The sequence below is a fragment of the Ciona robusta genome, unplaced genomic scaffold, assembly GCF_009617815.1.
Source record: "Ciona robusta unplaced genomic scaffold, ASM961781v2 AP042738.1".
Taxonomy (NCBI): domain Eukaryota; kingdom Metazoa; phylum Chordata; class Ascidiacea; order Phlebobranchia; family Cionidae; genus Ciona; species Ciona robusta.
In genome coordinates, this window is record NW_028323117.1 from 71508 (window position 1) to 90273 (window position 18766).

The 18766-nt window shown below is 36.4% G+C and overlaps 1 protein-coding gene and 1 pseudogene across 5 annotated transcripts in view; one reads left to right on the plus strand and one right to left on the minus strand.

Moving 5' to 3' along the window:
- The window catches only part of LOC149724190 (putative ATP-dependent RNA helicase DDX4), a 30071-nt gene continuing 11305 nt past the window's right edge, over positions 1-18766 (plus strand). The window contains exons 1-7 of one of the 5 annotated variants that reach the window (XM_089893285.1): positions 4-191; positions 265-340; positions 409-433; positions 3889-3930; positions 5768-5866; positions 10752-10850; positions 15654-15752. In XM_089893285.1, the coding sequence (XP_089749411.1) occupies positions 290-340; positions 409-433; positions 3889-3930; positions 5768-5866; positions 10752-10850; positions 15654-15752 (415 nt within the window). In that variant the 5' untranslated portion in view covers positions 4-191; positions 265-289. Of the gene's footprint in view, positions 192-264; positions 341-408; positions 434-3888; positions 3931-5767; positions 5867-10751; positions 10851-15653; positions 15753-18766 lie in introns of all 5 variants that reach the window. The other 4 variants (XM_089893286.1, XM_089893287.1, XM_089893288.1 and 1 more) reach the window with 4 other exon arrangements.
- On the minus strand, positions 8588-10612 carry LOC149724191 (zinc finger BED domain-containing protein 4-like; annotated as a pseudogene).

Sequence of the window (18766 nt, forward strand, 5' to 3'; positions counted from 1 at the left end):
GTGCTTTTTTAGACATAAAATGGCGACCAAATTTACGTACAAATCCAAAGTTTGTGTTTTCTATGGCAAAGTTACCTAAAAGCGGGAAACAGCGAAACGTGTCTTTTTGCAATGCATGTTGTGTGTGCATGAGTTACAAGAAAATTTTAAGTTTTGTCATTTAAACCTGTGTGTGTTTTCTGCAAACTTTGGTAAGTTATATACTTTCATTTTTAATACAAAATAAAGGTAAATTTGCATATTATTAATCTTTCTTTCAAATAGCGCAAAAACTTTAAACATAGCAATCATGTTTGACGACGATTGGGAACCAGCACCTTTAACCGCCCTTGGAAACACAGTAAGTGATTCGACCTTAATGTGAAAACTAAATATATTTTGAACTAACCATGAACTGTTTTATAATAGGATTTTCGAGGTGCAAGTTCTTTTGGTAAGTTAAAAACAAAGGGTATTCTGGTGTGTGGTGTCTACTGTCTAGTACACAATTTGGCCTCTAAATGTCCCTAAGGTATCACTAATACCTGATGTATAAATTTAATGTGTGAAACATGCTACTATAATCATAGTCGATGACTTGATTATATTTACGAAGAGACCATAATAAAACTATAATTAAGGTAATTATAGGAGTTCCGTGAACGATTTGCATGAGTAGCCTACGCAATATCCAAATTTAATATATTATACAGGCTATGGCGCAAACCCCCTGCTGTGCATAAACTGATTATTTTTAGTTATCGTCAGCTGTTTCATTTGATTTACTGATCGTAACTATGATATTTTAAGTTTAAAACTCATGCGCCTCTGTTTGCTTTACGAAAAACTAATGACGTTATCAAGGAGAAATGCGCACTAGAATAGGTTCCTGTTTGGTCGAAAAGCACCGCTAATCAAAACCATTAGGAATAGGTAGTTTGCGGCTAAAGAAAAGTGGCTAAATTTGTTAAAAATGTTTAAAAATTAGACAAAACAATACTTAAAAAGCGACGTTAAAAAATCTCCAGTTGTCGTCAAAGTCTAGGTCAGCAATGAAATTGCTTCATATGTGAAGTTGAAATTCTGGCATGCGTGGATGTATATTATTAGATTTAAAGGACAATTAATATATCTTTAAAATTTAAGGGATTTTTTATCACTTGGTGGTATACTTTTTGATAAAATGATTCGTTGCCATCTATTATGTATTCTAAATCGTCGTCTTTTACTAGAATGCTCTTCATCTTGGATTGAATGCAAAATTACTTATAAGAAAATCTGGCTAAGATTGATTTGGATGCATTTAAAATGTCGTCCTTGTATGTTTTGGTAAAATATTCTTCAGGACAACTACTTCGGCCTTCTTTAATTTAGTCTTCCGTTTCTTTTCTGCTGTTTCGTTCAACCCACTTAACATGTAACGGTATCTCTAAGTTCGTATGATTTTAAATCAAAGTAAGTTTCAATTCACTACTTTAATTCGCCGGCGGCAGCAACATTACTGTATGCTTGTTATTTACGCAGAATGTTTGTTACGTCATAGTGGGGATTCACTTGTTGATTATTTAAGTCATAAAACCCGATTTTTGTTTTTAATTATTGCCTTACAAGAACTTTTTAACTAACTAACCAAACGCTCGTTCTATAGTGTGGTTCATATTGCCACAATATTTTGTTATATCACACTTTTTAAGCGGGTTCATAATAATAAAATGCTTTTATGCGCAGCAGATGCTGCACTGTCTGTATAAAATCCAGAGTAGGCCGACCTCGTCTGCACGATGCCTATGGATAGCGTCACTCCTCTCTCTTATATTTAACCCAAATAAAATTAACATAATCGCGAGCTTTTAAACAATTCATGACTGCTGGCATAAAATTATATTGGGAGTTAAAAAATTATCCGCAAACTTTAAATGTTGTTTGGAAGCGGATAAAACATATGTTTTCCAACAATCGTATTAGTTTATCAAAGTTATTATGACATAAATAATCGCTACATTACCGACAATGTCAATGAATATGAGTAAAACTTGCACTATGGTTCAACTGTTACTACCGATATAATATATTAATAATAATGTAAATCAATATATATTCGATATAGTATTCGATATAACCTATTTTATCGCCAATACGAGTCGCGTCCATAGGCGCCTAACGCGGTCAGACAACCTGGAATTTGGCACATTGCCTATTAATTGCTTCATAATAAGATATTCAAACGCAAACGATGTACGTATTTCATAAAGTTAAATATTTATGCGTCCACGATTGAAGCTCTAGTGTTTACAGATTAGCTTCTGGCCAAATTTAAGTAACTTTTAATGCCAGTTAAACATACACTCACCAACGTAACTGTTACATCACAAGCTGTATTGTGATGTCATCCATTATCGTAAGGTAAGAAATACCAACTTGCGGCGATACATCACGTCTACGTATTGCCTAATGCCAACCTAGGATGTTACATTACATCACAATCGCCATTGTGATAGAAACAAAGATCGTAGGATATTGCGTGTGCCTGCACCTGCAAGTTTGCGATCTTTCAATACTTTACAACTGCTACTACTGTGTGTATACGTTCAACGTGCTGCGTAACGAGTAATACGAAAGTTAAACCCTAACCAGTGCGTAATGTGCGAGTGTGCTAATTACCTTATTAGCTTACGTATGATGTAATAAGTAGTTGACATTTGTAAGTATGAGTTTGCCTAACCTAAACAATCCAAACTTAGGCGCCTATGGTCACGTCACAAATATAGCAAGAAAACCTTGTCTGAGGGCCGACCCATATTTATGATTTCATATATTGGCCTGCAATTTTATAGGTTTGGAAACCTCTGTTTTAGATTAAAACTGTTTTGTTAAAGGTAATTTTTATTAGGTTGAAGGCCATTGGTCATTTTTTTGTGTGCCAAAAGGAGTTAGGGGTTCAAAATACGCTTCTGTTCAGTCAAAAAAAAAGCGTCGCTAATCAAAATAATACAGAACACCTGGTTTGCATTTATAAAGACGTATCGTTTCGTAATTCCCACTGTTGCAAAATGTGCAGCCGATTTTAATATTTTATTATAAAAAAATTTAAGAGTTTTTGCCTTCAGATTTAAAATCAGATACGGAAACCTTGGGCACTTGTGTAAATTGACACCGGCAGTAGTTTGATACCGGCAAATTCACTGACGCTTTGATTCCTTGGTGGTGAGAGCGCGAATTCACAACAAAGAAAAATAATTAAAGAAAAAGCTATGCTGACTAGTCTCGCCAGCTTTTAGTAACTTCACTTTTTTCATTTTCAATGTTTTTCGCTCGCTTGCAGCATTATAGCAATAAGACGCTCAGCCTAGTTTTCAGCTTGGCCTCAAAAAAGAGATGTTCGGGTACAAGCTTTTGAGTTCAGGCTCGTCTCGGCACATCCCTAAGATTAATATTTTTATGAGTACCCTGTATTTCCATTGTTAATTTTATTTAAATTAACTAAAGTTGCCTTGGAAAACATTGTTTTTTTTACTGCCCAGCTCATGTTTTAAAACAGCACAGAATTTTGAATATAATGTTACATAATCATAGAAATCTTACAATCTTTTCAGGACATCAAGTTGTGATAAATATTGTTAGTCCAGACTAAAGCATTTTTTATTTATTACTTGGGGAGAAAAGTTAGTGTTTTTTGTTTTTATTACCCCACTTGACTATATATGAAAACAAACTTAAAATTGACTTCTGGAGTACGACAGGAAACCTAACTGCTGACCATCGGCCTGACATACTTAGAAAACTAAAGTTTGTTTAGATGTTTTTATTTGTTACTTTTAGTGAGTTAGTATTTTGATAATTTGTTTTTTAAGTTTAAATGCAAAACAATAGCTTCTTACATAGCGTTAATAATGTACATGTATATTTCAGATAACCCGTATTCCAAGAAAGATGATGGTGGTTTTGGTTCAGGTTAGTTTCAACTTTCATCTTTTTGATGCTATTCCATATATAACTGAAATATAATAGTTAAATTAAGACCTTGGTAGTGCGACCGGCACATTAACACATTTTTAGTTAGATGGGTGTTGCGACTGTTGGGAATTTCTATTCTTTTGAATATAATAAAATTTAAGGCATGTATTTGGTATTTATAAATATATTTTATTCCAAGTTGTAACTTTTTTCAGTGATACACAAATTACCAAATAAAAAAAAACTTGACAAATCAAGGGTTGCCAGGCAACCCTGCAACCTCCTAACTTTATGCCAGTGGTTGAACTCCGGCCATATTAAATAAAATATCGCATGTACTGGTCTGTATTAAACACAATTTAGCATTAACTGTCATATTATTTCCATATTTTTGTATGGTGGATGACGTTGGATTTAATTTTTACTTTAACAGTCAGTTGCTAACGTAATCAAATAGAACGTAAGGTGCTTCATGCATATTACAGAACAAACTTAGGCCATTTAAAAAAGTGACAACGAACGTAACAGTTAACCCATGGTTACAGCAGGATTGTAAAAGTTGTAAATCCGGACGGTGATCGTTTAATTTTATTGAAAATCCGGACGTAATATGTTTTACGTGCGTCTGTCACCCAAGCTACCAAATCTTGTTATAAAGCGTATTACTGACTATCACCACGACACCACAGTCTAGTGTGCGGGCGCCTGTGCGATAGAAACCGTTGTTAAAGCTGCGATCTAATGTTTTATGTTCGTCGCGTGTTCGTAATAATCAGCTAACGAAGTCGCTCGAGTAACAAACATTGCCGTGCTGCAATTTGACATTTTGCGCTTAATTGTTACGTCATATGTATTGCAACATAACTATTAACTATGACGTTTCATTACGTAACAATCGGGAGGAATGCCCACTGCCCAACGAACCACGAGATTGAAACATCGTGTATGAGCGTCACATTTTTACGCTCTGCGCGGGCGTAGGAAATAAAGTAAGACGCATGCGGTAGCATACATTCTACACCTAACAAACGAAGCAATCGTTGTGAATTTATTCTTGTGAAAAGTGCCGTAATGAAACTCTGGTTCTCGTGCGGTGCCAACGAACGATGTTTTTTGGCTTCTGTCCAAGCTCGGCCGGGAAGATACTTTGTAATATCATATTACAATTTGCGTTGGTTCCAACTTACTGATAGCGTCGCTCCTCGCTCTTATATTTGCACCAATTAAAATTCACATAAACGCAATTTACCTGCATTTAATAAAAGTTTAAACTATTCTTGGTTGCTTGCTTAAAATTATATCGGGATTAAAACAAATATACGAAATATAGAAGCACATAAACCACTATTGTTTTCTAAAATTTTAATAGTTTATCAAAGGTATTATGACGTAATCATCGTTACATTTTTAATCCACGATGAACGTGCGTAAAACTTTTCATTTGTTTCTACCGATTTAGATACGTCGTTTTAATAAATGTAATATCATTTTAAATTCACCACATAAAGGTTCCATGTGACATGATTTGTGACAAAATTAGTATAGTAGGTGTTAGGAAAATGCATTTTTTTAATGTTTGCACGAACCGTTTCGTCATTTTAGCTATTCGCCGTGTTCTCGCAATGTAACCGATGCGGTTAAAATAGAGCGCACGTTTAGGTCGTCAATAATTACGGAACAAAGAAACCAAAGAGTATATTGTCGGCCGAACGTAAGAAAGTTGATTTTAATATAAATAGGATTTATTTCTACTAAAAAATCCGGACGTTTTTCGACGATCCGGACGGTGACATTATCACTGAAAAAGGGGTATTTTTACAATCCTGGGTTACAGGTTTTGGTGATAGCCGTGGAGGTGCACGCAGCAAAGGTTGTTTTAAATGTGGAGAAGAAGGTCATATGTCCAGAGAATGCCCGCAGAACACTGGATCAGGTAATTAAACACAGTTTTATTGCAATTGATCTACTATTAAAGTTTTAGCAGACATTGGATTTCGGCAAAACATGACATACACTTTGTTTATCAAGCAACCCACGAAATTCAGATCAAAAAACGCAGCTCGTAAAAGCTTCCGTAACCTTAAACACAGCAGCTTTTAGCATCCGATGACGTAATTTATCGGGAAATACCCAAATTCACGTAATCACGTATGGCATAATCATGTGTTAAATTAACATGTTTTATCGCTAATAGTTTTAAAAAGTTTGAACATGTTTTATCCCGAATAACCTTATTTTAAAAGAATTTGTAATACCCAGTACATTGGTTTAAAGTTTTTATTATAAACGTATTGGCCATCCTCATGGATGCACAATGTTCGTATACGGCAATCGGCGTGAATTTTATTTAATTTACTAATAATTGAAAGATAGAATAATCTGTGTGCATTGCGCAAAACTAAGAAAACATCGTGTTTCAAGCGTATTTAACAAAAGTTAACGTCATAGCGGCCCGACGCATAGTCACTTGAGATCGCAAAAATAAAAAAGGAATACTATAATTTCAACATTGTAAATAAAACACATCTTTATTTTATGGGTTTTATAGAAATGGATAGAAGTTTTCAATTTTATTTCATACAATAGCAGGTTGATTAGGACATCATAATTCCAAGTGTATTCCAGAACGGGCAAAACACTTTGGATCCTACCCTTTCAACTTTCTCTTTTAAAAATGAGAGAACGTTTCAGAGCACGCTTTCGTCTGTTTTTTTTTATAAAAATGACAGAACGCTTACGAGCACGCCTTCGCATGGAGCACTCTTACGTTTTCGCCTGTTTCTTTTCACAAAACAAGAGAATGCTTTGTGAGCACGATCTGCTCGCATTAGGAGAAAGCCACAGCCTATGCTTTTACCTGTTAAATAGCATAGGTAAAAAGACGGAAGCTTGAAAAGGTTGTGAAGCCTATTATGACGTAATAAAATCATGACGCAATATTACTTCATCGTTATAATTAAACAACGATTGACGTTATTTTACACTTGCTCAACACTAGACGTTAGTACTTCGCGTTCCTTTTTCCATGTGTATATGCAAGATTGACCGATATATAAATCGTACGTAGGAAGCAACTTGATTTCTTTTTGACCTTTTCATGCGTTGTCGTACAAAAGCAAAGCAACACACGCTCCAGAAGTAGCACTTTATATTTATTTCGGATCTAGAAGGGGCTGTTTGGTTTTCAAAGACCACTCTCAGAACTGTTTTATATGTTTTTGTTTACGTAGCTCTAAAAACAAATAAAGGCGCTCGTCAAAGTAACGATCGTTAGTAGTTGATTTAAATCAAAATTATGTGAAATAAACTACAAAACAACAACTGCTTTTAATATATGTGCGACTGATTGGCGATTGGGCAAGTTGTTGCAATCGTTATCTATATTACCGTTTGCGTAACTACATTCTGACAAAAAGATGACTCGACTCCAAAGTCAGACTACAGGAACGGTAAATGGACAAAGGAAATGTGACACAATTTACCAACGGTCATTATTTATTTTAATACTTTATTGGTTATTTTAACACCGGCAAGCAGCTTACACAAGAAATTGGATAATTCATGATCGTAGACAATTGGTTTGTTGCGAAGGGCAAGGAAAGATTACTCGCTGTTATGACCAAACTAAAATCTGGAATCTAAAGTGGCGAAATAGGTCTGGCCAGTGGCTACTAAGCTTTATCTAAACACAAATTGTATTCACATGCTTGTTGTGTTCCTGTGCATAGAAAGTATTCCTCGCATAAACGAGACAATCCTTTAAATAACAGACGCGAAAAAAACAAACATTTAATTTGTTTTAAGCACCAGCAGGCTAAATAATGAACATGTGAGTCCCCATTATGACGCAAACAATCGCCGTGAATTGCTAGTTTCTCGTAATTAATTGCCAAGTGAGACAATAGCTAATATGATGCAATAAATCCATGTGTGAGTTCCCACTATTTCGTAACAAACACTCTGCTTGGCCGAGGAAAATATTGTAAATATAAAGCAGCAATGCTTTAACAGCTTTAAGTTGATTATTACCGCATAATATGCCGCGTTTATTACTTAAATTGGACTAAGTGTGAAAAACAGCTCAATCGCAGCTCTGGACACAACAAGCTTGTGAATAGAATTAGTGTTTAGATAAAGCTTGGTGGCCACTAGCCAGACCAATTTTGCCACTATAGACTTTAGTTTGGTAATATCTGCGCGTAATCTTTTCTTGTAACGCTGGCGTTTCATATTTTATTGTATGCGATTACGAATTGTCCATTCTTGTCTAAGCTGCTTGCCAGTGTCAAAATAACCAATAAAATATTAAATTAATTCTTGCCGGTTTGTATTTGTCGCATTCCCCTGCCAGTTTACCATTCCTGTAGTCTGGGCCCTCTTATTGTCAGCATATAGGTTTGATAATATAGATAACGTTTGCAACAACTTGCACAATCGGTCACATATATGTTAGTAGTATTGTAGTAGATTTTAAGTCACAAAATTTTGACTTAAATCAACTACGAATGTTTCTTACTTTGACGCGCGCCGTTTTTTGTTTAGACTTAACGCAAATATGTATAAAATTTCTGAGGGGGCTGTTCAAACTAGAGACCGACCGATATCAATTTTTTCCACCGATACCGATATTTTTAGCTTTCACCGATATCGATATTTTTACACTAGCGAAACAAATGAAAATAATCAATCTAAATCTGATTTAATAATTGTATTCGAGCAAACGCAAGTTATAGTACAGGAAACAAAGTTGTTCTGCGTGTTCGCCAGTGAGGCGGCTTCTTTTATCTTCATATATATTTCCAATTGTGCTAAAAACTCGTTCACTTGGCACAGAAGAAGGCGGTGGATTTAAATATTTTCTAGCTAGTTTGGCTAGAATGACAAAACGAGTTTCATTATTTTTCCACCAATCCAGTGGATGTAGACCGATCAATAAGTGGTTCTGAAATATATTTATTAATTTCTGTTTGAACATTTGTTGATTCACACTCATTGTTATCAGTAGATCCTTGACCTAAGACATTTTTGTACAAATTGGACAATAGGTCATTCTCACTATCACTGGATTGTTTTTGCTTCTTTGCTGCCACTGGTTCTTCTCCTTGGTCTTGTTCCTTAACTTCATTAATTAACCAATCCTTAGCTCTACCTAAGACAATCTCTGATGAAAATGGTTTGTCTTTGAATCGGGGATCCAGGAGGCAAGCAATCACCACTGGTTTAACATTTTCAACATTACAATATCTTCTTAACAGGCTTTCACACATGGTTCCTTTTATAGTACCAATCCCAAATGTTGCTTCATTATCACTTTGTAGAAGAGCTTTAAGTACTGCAATACTGGGTAGTATGCATGATGCGGAAGCTTCAGAATGACTAATCTCCAACGTTATCGTCTCAAAGGGTGTCAATAAAGCAACTAATTTGGCGACAAGTTCCCACTCATATGTATTTGGTAAACTAAAATGACCATACTCACTTGCATATATGCTGAGAGCATGCTTCTGTTCCAACATCCTACGCAACATATGTAGAGTTGAATTCCATCTTGTTGGGATTGCTTGTATAATTGAATGAACCGGCAAACCAACTTGGTTTTGAATTGCATGTAGCCGTTTCTTTGCAATTGTTGAATGATTGAAGTGTGTGGCACAGCGTTTAAGCTTTGCCACAATATCAATTACGACTCTTTGAGATTCTATACCCTCTTTTATTATTAATTGCATGGTATGTGCACAGCAGCTGAAATTTGAAACATCTGCTACCCTCATGCCTTTGACAACATTAGCACCACTGTCACGTAAAACAAGCAACACACGACTTCTGTCAATTTCCCACTGGCTAAGAATGTCCAAGAACACTTTACCTATGTAATCTCCTGTGTGAGACTCCGACATTGACTTTACTGACAAAACTAGTTGCTTTCTCTTCCATTGATTGTCAATAAAATGAGCTGTTAAACTCATAAGAGATTCAGTTGAACCTGACCAACAATCTGTAGTAAATGACAAACTCTCTCCTGCATTTTCTTCTTTGAGCATATTTTTAATTTTATCAACAACTTTCAGGTGAACTTTAGGCAACATTTCTGTAATACTTTTCATCTTTAAGATTGTACCTTGGCTCTGCAGTCGCCAGAAGACGTTTGAATCCTATGTCATTTGTGACTGAAAATGGCTGTATATCTGTAGCTATCATCTCAATTATCAGCTTATCCAAATTTCTGGACCGACCATCTGTATTAGACCACTTTCTACTATTGTCAAACGACTGAAACAGTGTAGGCTGCACGACCTTTGAACTTTTGCCTATTTTATGGCAGTGCGCTTGTTCATACACTTCTCTGTGCTTACTACGCAAATGTGACCATAGGTTACTTGTATTTTTCTGAGCAGAAGAAGTGGAACCTTGACTGACCAAGTTCTTACACAGTTGGCACTTAACTGAACCTTCCGAAACATTAAAATAATCCCAAACTTTGCTAGAGGAAACTTTCGCAATACCACTCATCTTGCAAGTTTTATTATACCAACGATATGCGGTAATCTATTTCGCGTGGTTTGTTTCGCGCGCTTACGCTTCAACGTCACGGCGCCTTTTTCTTTTTTTTCTAGCCTTTTTCCCCTCTCTCTTCTCTTCGTTATATTCGCATACGCACATCGCTCGAACAATTTATATATCGGTGCTTTTTTACCGATACCGATTATCGGTAGAACGTAAATATCGGCCGATAATATCGGTGAACCGATATATCGGTCGACCTCTAGTTCAAACATCAAACACCCCCCTCTAGATCTGCCAATCTTTCACTATAACAGGTTTTGGTAATAGCCGTGGAGGTGCACGCAGCAAAGGTTGTTTTAAATGTGGAGAAGAAGGTCATATGTCCAGAGAATGCCCGCAGAACACTGGATCAGGTAATTAAACACAGTTTTATTGAAATTAAACTACTATTAAAGTTTTAGCAGACATTTGATTTCGGTTTTCGACAGAAATTTGTTTTTGCATTAACACGTTGTGAGATATTACATATATATATATACACTAAAATGCGGTAAATAAAAACAATGCGGTATTCTTTTAGGTTTGTTTTAAAAGGAGGAATACGATTTTAAGCCAGCCCAAGTATTGCGCATGTTTTCGTCCTAATGTCGTATTTAATATGTGCGAAAATCTACTTGTAAGCAACGGTGTAAAAAGTGCCTATTTTCGAAGCCGCCGGCATCGGCCAGATTTTTAAAAACTGCCGGCAAAAACGGCTGGCGTGGGAATCCGGAATTTATTTACTTCGCCGGCAGCGTAACATTTCGTTTCGTGTAACGTATACATAAGTTATCTATTCGTGCAGTTCCGACGTAAAAAAACGCCTTAATATTGTCATAAATCCGACATTTATGCGGAGACAATGGCAATTCTGACAAACATAATAGCTAGGTTGTAATACATTTGCGGTATTTCGTATTTGATTGCGCCATAATAGGGATTGTGACTGATGTAATACTCGTGTATGCTCGGAGAGTGTAGATCAGTGTATTACGGAATATAAAACACAGACAATCTTAAAGCACTGTTAAATTCCCGGTAATCATTAAAAAGGAAATACGTTGCCCATGGAAACGTGAGTGTTTTTTAACTGTGATTGGTAATCGCCAATTAGTTGTATAGTGTTATTAAACCAAAGAAAGGAATCCTAGTAGAGGATTTCTTGCTTAACAAGCTTCTGGTAATAATTTCAATGTTTGTTGCACGTATTAGAAATAACACTATAAACAAAACTTTAGTTTTACCGCCAAACTTTTAGCCCTGTGACAGTTACGTCACTTACATGTCTGTTACACCTGGAAATCGTCGTGGCAATCAGACTTTGATCGGGAAAAGACAAAACATGATTGACGCGTTTTAATCAAATGCTTACGATACGAAGGACCGCAGGAAAAATCGTTGACTTACATCCAAAAGGCTTGTGTAGTCGTGTAAGTGATGAAAGCGGCACACGAAGGCGGAGTTAATTAGAGCGGCAACATTTGACGTCAAAACGCACGCGTCAGGGAAAACTGCTGGAAAAATATAAATGCAAACCGGTATCGGCCGGATTTTTATTTTTTACATGCCTGCCTGTAAGTTTAAATTCACTTGCATTCGTCTGCGGTAGCAACATTAACCCTTTAACTGCCGCCTATTTTTGGCGATTTTTTAGATTTTGACCAGGTCTGAAACATCTTGTTTTATTAGGGAAACTGTTGCAGCTACAGCAAAACTTTCTTAAGAAAGTTTGTTAAGTATGCAATTATCTAAATTTTGGTATTTTTATTTTTTTGATGACGTCATCATGTGAGTGATGACATCATCAAAAACAATTCAAAAAGCTTTTTTTTTATATTTACAGGTTTTATCAACAAAACAATGAATTTAAAACTTGTCCTCCATTCAATTTTCTTTCATTTGATGTAAAGATTGTTATTCTAGCTTGTTTTGTTCACAAATGACACTAAAATGAATTTCGCTAGTCTTATTTGTACACACCAACTGCTCTCTAGTCTGAAACATTTTATTGTAAAAATTGAAGTATTTTATTGTAAAGACTGAATCAAAACACAGTGAAACATTCTACAGTATTGTTGACAAGAATAGAAAATTGAGCACATAAAAAAATGAAGGGAACAACAAAGAAAATGAAGATATAAAAACATAATACAGAAGCGAAATATTTACAGTGTTCAAAAATATCAATTGTCTAGATGGCAAGCTTTATAATCTTTCACAGTGTGATACCGGGTAAAACAAGATGTTGGGCACAGAGCAACATTGCACTTTTCACACTTATATTTTGTTTGTTTGCGCCCACCCTTTCTTTTTGTATCGCTGCATACAGCACAATTTGGTTTTGAACTCTCTTCTTTTATTAGTTTATGATAGTACTGATCAGGTACAATTCTTGAAATTGTATCTTTTGATTTTCTTCTTGGACTTAGAACACCCGGTGTGTACTCCTGCAACATCCGGTAATACACTCCTGAATATAAAATTTTAGAGTGAGCTTTTTTTCGTTACTACCGGATGGCAGAGTGTTATAAATTACATGGGAGTTGACCAGACATATCTGAATCAGATTGTCGAATATCCGCATGTACCACTTCCGTGATCGATGCGGAAAGAGGTATGTTCGGATACGCTGGTCAATTCTGTCAACCCCACCCATGTATTTATTATATTCCGTCACACAATTTGGTTTCATTACCATCCGGGTTCCGGTTTCACTGGTTTTGCTTCGGATGGATTTTTCCGATACACCAGCATCATGTACGGTGGACAGCATTGTCAATCGTTTCGTGTCATGCCAGGCACAACAAAGAATGTCCCCTGACAACATATATACTGGGTCATCTCCTTTTTTGGTCTTTTTTGGATTTTTTTTCTTGAGTTCATCAGGCATTCCTTTTCGATTGCAATTTATTGTACCGCAAATTCCAGTTTTCTTTTCTTTGAACTCTTTTGCCAAATATGGGTTTGAATAATAACTGTTCATGTACACTTCGTGTTGTTTTCCCATGTAACCTGAACATAGTTTACGGACAATGCTGTGAGTTTTGCTCACATCCTCGTCCGTCTCCATGGATGACCCAGCATACATTTCCCACTGTAAAAGATAGCCAGTAGTTGCCTCAGTAAGTGCAAATACTTTGTAACCCCATTTGCTTGGTTTATGTGGGTTGTATTGTTTTATGGTTGAATTTCCCTTGAACGCAATCGTCATTTCATCAAAAGATAATTGTTTTTGCGCTTTATAAACTTGGTCAAATTTAGGGACAATGATATCAACAAGCCGACGAATTTTGAAAAGTCGATCATAGTTTTCTTCGTGTCGAGGAATAAAATCTTCATTGTTGCAAAAGTGCAGCATTGATCGTATCAGGAGAAATCTATTCCTCGACATTATTTTCCCATATCCACTGGTCAGAGTGACAGAAAACGCGGACCAGTAGTCATTGATATCCGGTTTGTGACATAGTCCCATGGATAAAAGTAAAGCAAAGTAAGCTTTCATCTCAGGAATGTTTGTGTCTTTCCAACGCTGCAGCCTCGATGATGGAGTAGGCGTTTTGTTATCCAGAGTGTGGGCAGCATATCTGTTTGTTTCAGTCACCAACAACTCCCAAAATGCTGCTGACAAAAATAATTCCAAGCAATTTATTGGTGAATTATCATTCAGATTAGGCCCAATATACCCTGTTTCCTCAGAAAATGTTTGTAATACAGGGGTGTAATCGGTCCCCACATATGTCCAATTTTCTAAGATTTCTTCTGCTGGTAATACAAATGAAGGGTTTTTTTTCTTTTGTACTCTTTTCTTTTGATTTATTCTTTTCTTTTTAGCTGGTGGAGCAAGCACTTCACTGTCTTCTGAACTTGATACTTGGGAAGATTGTATGCATCCTTCGGATGTTGTTGCTACACTTGTTTGTAAAATAGTAGCATCAGGAAAAGACTCAACTGAGCTAGTACGACTCAAAATAGAGCCAGCACTACTTGTTGAATCATAGCCTGCTTCTAAAAGCCTACTTGCTTCATCAATCGTATAACTTTTTCGTGACATATAACTGTAAACAACTTCAAATAAGACTGATTTGAGACTCAAAACAAGCTGGGAAACAAAGAAAATCGCTACAGCGAACTTCCCCACGGTTTTTTTGAACACAGTATGTGTTTTTGACTAATTATGGTGACCGGGGGCAAAGTAAACAAAAAAATTAAAAAAAAACACGAAAAAAAGTTTAACTGGTTATTACTCAAAATTTTTAAATACAAGGGTATGATTTTTAATGAACAAAAACAAAGAAAATTGCTTCTTCTTTACAATGAGACCAAATTTGGGATCGATAATGGAGAAATGACCGCAGAATCGCCGTTTAAGTGACATGTGGTCCAAAGCGACTTTAATCGCCATGGGCAGTTAAAGAGTTAATCTATGCTACGCGCAACAAAAAGTCATTACTTAAGCAGGATTTACTCAGACAAGCAGAATACTTCTTACAAAATAGTAGGATTCACACTTTGTTTATTTAAAACGTAATATCCATTTTCCTATACAATTATTGCATCACCAGAACTTTTTAATTAACTAACGAACTGTTCGTTGAATAATGTAATCATAGGCGCCCATATTTTTGAATTGCAGAAGAGACCACGTTTATGATGACGTCATTCTTTTTTCGAAAATTAGGAAAATACCGTATACGCGAGTTTTTATCACTCGTGCCAAAACTCAATTAAGCTATAACTGCGACTATTAAAGTTAGCCAAAACTGCTGCCTATTGTTCAAGTGGTTATGAAACTGGCAAAATCACACAGTCTTTTTAATTTTAAAGGGGTTTTATTAATAAAATGCAGTTATACGCAGCAGGTGCTGCACCGTCTGCATAATATCCACAGTAGGCCTGCCTCGCCTGCATGTAACAATTATTGTCGCAGTATGAACCACACTATACAACAAACGTTTACTTAGGTAAAAAGTTCCTGTACGACAAAAAATGAATATGAAATTAAATTCATTATTATAACGTAAATATTAAACATGTGAGTTCCTGCTATTTAATAACAAACATTCTGATTTTCTAAATCCTGCTAAATAATGACTTTATTACTCGTGTCGTAGCATAATGGTAACTTATTAAGATGCAAACTCTTTTCTGTAACTAAAACATCCCTTTCACCACAACAGGTTTTGGTGATAGCCGTGGAGGTGCACGCAGCAAAGGTTGTTTTAAATGTGGGGAAGAAGGTCATATGTCCAGAGAATGCCCGCAGAACACTGGATCAGGTAATTAAACACAGTTTTATTGAAATTGATCTACTATTAAAGTTTTAGCAGACATTTGATTTCGGCAAAACATGACATACATTTTGTTTATCATGTATTAATCACTGGAAGAAGTTTGTGGTAGTATTGAATTAAGCAATAACACGACTCCTGAGACCAGTGTATGTATGTGTATGTATTGCTTAATACCAATTTTCGAATTGGCTTCTCTTATTTATTGCACGACCACCACTCGTATCAGTGATAGGAACTGGTAGGGATGTGCTGAAGTTGAAAAAGCTCGGGCTCGGCACGAGCCCGAGCACCTATGACGTCATCAAGGAGAAAGGCGTACGAGAATGCGTTCCTATTCAGCCGAAAAGCGCCGCTAATCAAAATAATACAGAACACGTGGTTTGCGGTTAAAGACGCGTCTCGCTTTTCATAATTCCTACTGTTGCAAAATGTAAAATTCATACAAAAAAGTATTTAATTAAAAAATTATTTATAACTGTTACAGCCAGTGGCACAACTAGCAAGTTTCTACGCATGTTCATCTTGGATAATGTAACGATTATTTACGTCAGAATAAACCTTTACGATCGTTACATCACAAACGAGATGTTGGAAAACAATCGTGTTTTATTCGCTTCCATACGATCTGTAGTTTGTGTATAATTTTTGTTTCTGATGATTAGTTTAATGCAGGTAAATCGCGATTATGTGAATTTTAATTGGTGCAAATATAAGAGCGAGTAAATTGGAACCAACATAAATTGTAATATGATATTACAAAGTATCGTCCCGGTCGAGCTTGGACAGAAGCCAAAAAACATCGTTTGATGGCACCTCACGAGAACCAGAGTTTCATTACGTCATTTTTCACGAGAATAAATTCACAACGATTGCTTCGTTAGTTACGTGTGGAATGCATGCTACCGCATGCGTCTTCCTTTATTTCATACGCCGGCGCAGAGTGTAAAAATGTGACGCTGATACACGATGTTTTGATCTCGTGGTTGGTTGGGCTGCCAACTTGGGCAGTGGGCACATTCCTCCCGATTGTTATATTATAAAACGTCATAATTAATAGTTACGTTGCGATAGGACACGTGACGTAACAATTGAATGAAAAATTGTTCTAATTCCAAGCGAAGGAATGTTATATTGAATGCAACGCGTGTGTGTGTGCGTCTTAGCACTTTCTGGCTGCGTGCGTGTCTGTGGTAAAGGTGGCTTAGAGGTTGCAAAACCCTGTGGTTGCAAAACCGTGGTTGCAAAACCGTGGTTGCAAAACCGTGGTTGCAGCAATTTATATTATTTCATTATAAAAAAGTTTAGGAGTTTTTGGCTTTTTATTTAAAATGTGATACGAAAACACTGGGCGCTCGTGTAATTCGACACCTGCTGTAATTCGATACGGGCAAATTCGCTGACGTTGCGATTCGTTACTTGCGAGAGAGCAAATTCACAACGAACGAAAAATAATTAAGGAGAAAGCTACGCTGACTAGTCTCGTTATCTCTTAGGAGCTTCACTTTTTTCATTTTTAATATTTTTCGCTCTCGCGTGCAACATTAAAGCATAAGGCTCGGCGCTCGGCCCAGTTTTCAGCCGAGCGCCGAGCGTCAAAAAAGGAGACGCTCGGGCACGAGCTTTTGAGTTCGGGCTCGGCTCGGCACATCCCTAGGAACTGGGACATATAATCTGCAACATAAAAAAACCTTTGTTTTTTGTTGTCAAACCTTTGTTTAATTCATGAGGGCTTTTTTGGAAAATAGCATTGCTCGCGACACCTAGTCCAATTTAATTTATTTATATTTTATTGTCGCGGCAATAACTGTTAAGTTTAGCGACATCAACGTCGCGAAACCGAGTTTCGGCGCGAGCCACGGTCTCCAGTGTCGCCAAAATCTACTGCAGATGTCCATTCTTACGCGACTGAATGTCTGTCGCGACGGTTAGCGCAGCGTCGCTTAAATTTTACGCAGCGTCGGTAAAAAATCCAGGTGTCGCCAGAGTCTGGGTCAGCAACGAAATCGCTTTCGGGAATTCTGACGTGAGTGGATGTAATACTATTAGATTTAGAGGACAGATATAATATCTTTAAAATTTGAGGTTTTTTATCACTGAACTCGGCGGTATACATTTTGATAAAATGATTCGTCGTTATCTATTAAGTATTCTAAATCGTCGTCTCTCATTAGAACGCTCTTCATCTTGGATTAAATGCCAAATTACTCGCAAGAAAATCTGATCAAGATTGTTTTGGATGCATTTAAAAATACGTCCTTGTATGTTTTGGTAAAATATTCTTTAGGACAACTACTTCGGCCTTCATTTATTTAGTCGTTCTGGTGTTTCGTTCAACCACACCAGTGCACACTCAACAGGTATCTCTAGGTTCGCTTTAAGTTGCCAAGAGGGAATACGATATTAAATCAGCCTTGAACTTTCACAGCCACGTACGTTTTTGTATTAATATATGTGTAAATCAACCCGTAAGTTTTAATTCACCACTTGCATTCGCCCGCGGTAGCAGCATTAATCTATGCTACGCGTAATAAAGTCATTATTTAAGCAGAATTTAATCAGACAAGCAGAATGTTTGTTACGTCATAGTAGGGATTCACACGTTGAATATTTACGTCATAATACCGATTTTCGTATTCAATTATTGCCTCACAGGAGCTTTTTAACTAACTAACCAAACGTTCGTTGTATAGTGTGGTTCATATTGCCACAATATTTTGTTACATCAGCACTTATAGTTGCAACACCGGTTAAGCAGACTTAAAACATAATACGATACGCATATTTCTGGAAAGCCTGTTACTATTTTTTGCTAAGTTTGGTTTACCCTCTGCATTACTGCATGAGAATTCAGTTAAACAAACAGTATCACTGCTAAACAGACGATGTTTTATCGCTGCATCGCATTCTAAACGATTTAAAGCTTGGTGGTCACTGGCCAAACCTATTTCGCCACTATAGATTCAAGCTTTTATTTTGGTCATAACAGCGGGTAATCTTTC